Below are 4,138 nucleotides of genomic sequence, written 5' to 3'. Positions count from 1 at the left end.
TGAGTCATTGTGTGAGTCACTGTATGAATCAGTATGTGTCACCGTGTGAATCACTGTGTGAGCTGATGTGTGAGTCAATGTGCAAGCCACACAGACATAAATGTAAGTGATAATGGTTCTTTCTGTGCTTGAATTGGCCTCCTGGCCAATGCGATTTGGGTGTACCAGAAGAGTGACAGCCTTCTCAGCCTTTGCTGCTCCATGTATGTCTTGGTAACTGTTCTGAGGCTCCGCTCACTGACGTTCACTTCTCAGCTGCTAGGTTCTGGCAAGGCTCTGCTGTCTTGAAATAGTCCCAAGGGTGTGGACCTGCATGAGCAGCCTGGGGTTTGGGATGCTCTCACTGGCATAGTTACTTGGGATGTAGGGTTCAATGAGGAGCCCTCCGGGTTGGACGTGCTCTGACTGGATTGGGGATTTGGGAAATTAGGCAAGATCTGGGTGACCTGCTGTTGATGGTGCGGTACCGCTCTGGCCTTCCTTCTCTGAACATCCCTGCCTTGTATACTCATGACAGTGCTGGACTTCTGCTCGAATGACTCGCAAGTCCTTCTGGCTCTAAAATGTGTGAAGTCAGGATATTCAAATGACTGGGTTCTGAGACCCAGGTTTTTAAATAAATTGCCATTATATGCATAACAACAGAAACATCTGCCATGTCATATCTACTAATTCTCCAAAAATCAAAAGGGTCAAAACTGTTTCATGCTTCTAAACCCAGGAGAGCCAAGTTACATGCCTGTGAATATTAGATCTAGACTCAAACATAGATTTCTAAGTCCACAGAGAATCTTCTGAATGACACCCCATTATATCATCTTAAATCAATTGCATAAATACACAGGAATAAATTATACATAAATACATAATGACATATGAGCACACATGTGTGTGTAGACAGGTAGCTAGAGGCTAGTGTGAATTGGTAGACGGAGACAGATGATAGATGGACAGAGAGGTATAGCTACAGAGGTAGGTAAGTCAGTAGATAGGTAAGAAAGGTGACGGGTTAGTAAATGGATGCACACATAGACACCTACATAGGTACATGTGTGCACGCACACAGAGATGTGTGACCGCCGGATGGATGGCCGCCCCCTTGGGGCAGATGCGGGCTCTGTGAGGACGCTCACCTTGAGCACGTCCCCTTCGGACAGCTGGAAGCCGTGCGCGCTGAGGCGGATGCCCTGGCCGGCCTCTGTCTCTATCTTATAGATGCACTCGTGGTTGTTATCATAATTGGATGGGAAATTTGGAGACAGTAATGTTCCTTCGTTTCCTCGGACACGTGCTCCACATTCAGCTAAAGCCAAGAGGACATTAAAAGAGAGGGTTCATACGTGGAATTACGGCTGCGGGCGGACTAAAGCTTACCCATCATGAGTGCCCTCTCCTCTGCCAGTGTCGTCCGCTATCGACGCAGCTTTTAGAAATCACGCTAGCGACCTCCCCTTTGCCTCCACACGGTGCCCGTTCCCTCGTTCCCACATTGTCCTTACTTATCTAACAGAACGACCTTGGACTACACGGGAGCTGCACACTATCACATAGAAAGCTCCAGAATGAAACAGGTGGCTCCTGCCTGCCTTCCTGGGTAGTCACACCGCCTCTCCCGGCCTCCTGCCAGCGGAGGCCACAACGTCCCCGCGGCACTGAGGTCGTTTCCCTACCCGTGTGTGTGTGTGTGCGTGTGCGTGTGCGTGTGTGTGTGTGTGTGTGTGGATCGGGAAGCAGGTGTCATAACGAGAATCCGATCACAGGCAAACAGGCCACTGCCCTGTCCGCAACGCGCCACAGCACCCAGGTCCCCAGGCTGTCTCGGGAGGAACTGGCATTCAGTCACACCCCATGTTCCTTGCTCTGTTTACAGAGCCAGCAGCGGGTGAAAGCAGGTCTCTACTTCTGAATTCCCACAGAATGCAATTCAAGGCAAACATGATGGCAAATACAACTACTTCCTGTTGACCCTGAGTAAGCTCCGGACTCTCCGCTTCTGTGAAGAGCACCCCGGCTCTGCAATCCCACCAGTGATAGTCTTTTGATAATCCACTTAAGATTAAGTGAAGGCAAATTAAGACCACTTTCCTGAATCAGAACAATTTTTTCCATTTAAAAAATCCTGAAATTGTCATTCAAACTGTTCCTGGGAGTTTTGCAACGGAACTAAACTAACTAACATTAAAGGAGCGAGTGGAGGTTTGGTTCCTTCGGCCTGCGGAGCTGCACGTGAGGTTTCACGTCCCCAGCTTCCCCCTCCCTGGTGGTGCCTGACTTGAGGAGGGCACAGCTCTCCGGGACCCTGGCTGCCAAGGCGCAGTCCAAGCACCAACGAGCGTCCTACAAAAGTTCATCCATGCCCGGGGTTAAGGCGGGTCATTCCATCGGGGACGCGAACGCAATGCCTGCCAGATAGTAGGACGGTAAGGGATTTACGCTCTCTCTGCTTAGTACTTAGGCTCAGCTCAGCTGCAAGAACTCATGTCTGGACACACAGAGGCTGTGCATCACCTCCTGTGTCACTGAGATTCCTAGGAGCTAAGATGTGTGGCTGCCGCTATTCAGTTTGGGGGTGATTACTGTGGAACTTTTGAGAAAAGCGTGAGCCAGATAAAATGGCATTTACAAGGAGAGGGAGTGGAGAGAGCACACCACAGTGCTCAGTGTACGTCCTAGAAAAGCTGGGGGGCTGGGGGGACGAGAGAGGGTGACACTGCACACCACAGTGCTCAGTGTATGTCCTGCAAAAGCCGAGGGGCTGGGGGACGAGAAAGGGTGACACTGCACACCACAGTGTTCAGTGTACGTCCTAGAAAAGCTGGGGGGCTGGGGGGACGAGAGAGGGTGACACTGCACACCACAGTGCTCAGTGTACGTCCTAGAAAAGCTGGGGGGCTGGGGAGAACAAGAAAGGGTGACACTGCCTTGAGCGCAGACAGGGACAGACAGTAAATCCTCTTGTGCAACACAGAACTCGCTGTGGAGCGTGAGATTTGGGTGCCTGTGAGAAGAAATATGACTCCCACAGTAGTTGGCAAAGTGGAGGTTTGTTAACTAAGGCAGGTTGGCTCTGAGGATACAGTTGATGTAAAAGATAAAACAAAAGGATGCATTCTACTCATAAACTGTCACGTTGTAACCCTTTACACAGCCATGTGAAGATTGTATACATACAGGTATCTATTTTAAGACATAATATTCATTTACATGGCTGCAGGAGTTGGAAGTGCAGAAACTAGCCAAAGAAAGAAGAACAAGAAGACTTGCCTGATTCTACCCTAACCCAAGCCTATTGCTCCAACAAAGCAAATGGAGGCCACCTGTGCAGCCAGGTGACACAGGGTCAGACTCAGAGCAGCACAAGAGCACACAGTGTGGGGGGGAAGAAGGGGGAGGGCCCATGTCCCTGACCAGCTCCTGGTGGGTGGGAGGGAGCCCACAGGTCAGGGGAGGGAAGAAGAGGTAGGGCCCATGTCCCTGACCAGCTCCTGGCGGGTGGGAGGGAGCACACAGTGTGGGGGGAAGATGGGGGAGGGCCCATGTCCCTGACCAGCTCCTGGCGGGTGGGAGGGAGCACACAGTGTGGGGGTGAAGATGGGGGAGGGCCCATGTCCCTGACCAGCTCCTGGTGGGTGGGAGGGAGCCCACAGGTCTCATCATGGAAGCAAGAGGCCCACTGCTCTTGAACTCCCTCACTAAGCCTCAAGAACAGGGAACAGGCAACGTCTGCCTGGAATAGACAAGCTCCACCCAGAACAGACAAGCTGTACCCAGAACAGACAAGCTCCACCCAGAACAGACAATCTCCACCCAGAACAGACAAGCTAAACCCAGGACAGACAAGCTCCACCCAGGACAGACAAGCTCCACCCAGACCCGACAAGCTCCACCCGGAACAGACAAGCTCCACCCGGGACAGACAAGCTCCACCCGGGACAGACAAGCTCCACCCGGGACAGACAAGCTGTACCCAGAACAGACAAGCTCCACCCAGAACAGACAAGCTCCACCCAGGACAGACAAGCTCCACCCAGGACAGACAAGCTCCACCCAGAACAGACAAGCTCCACCCAGAACAGACAAGCTCCACCCACGACAGACAAGCTCCACCCAGGACAGACAAGCTCCACCCAGGACAGAC

General features: G+C 52.0%; 1 protein-coding gene across 1 annotated transcript in view; it reads right to left on the bottom strand.

Moving 5' to 3' along the window:
- Positions 1-4,138, bottom strand: part of LOC105991563 (CUB and sushi domain-containing protein 1-like) — an 871,556-nt gene that overhangs the window by 209,685 nt on the left and 657,733 nt on the right. The window contains exon 23 of the mRNA XM_013024215.1: positions 1,134-1,303. Coding sequence (XP_012879669.1) covers positions 1,134-1,303 — 170 coding nt within the window. The remainder of the gene's footprint in view (positions 1-1,133; positions 1,304-4,138) is intronic.

Source organism: Dipodomys ordii, unplaced genomic scaffold (genome assembly GCF_000151885.1).
Source record: "Dipodomys ordii isolate 6190 unplaced genomic scaffold, Dord_2.0 Scaffold74, whole genome shotgun sequence".
Classification (NCBI taxonomy): domain Eukaryota; kingdom Metazoa; phylum Chordata; class Mammalia; order Rodentia; family Heteromyidae; genus Dipodomys; species Dipodomys ordii.
Note: the sequence above shows the minus strand (reverse complement) of the source record. Positions and strands in the feature narration are given on the sequence as shown.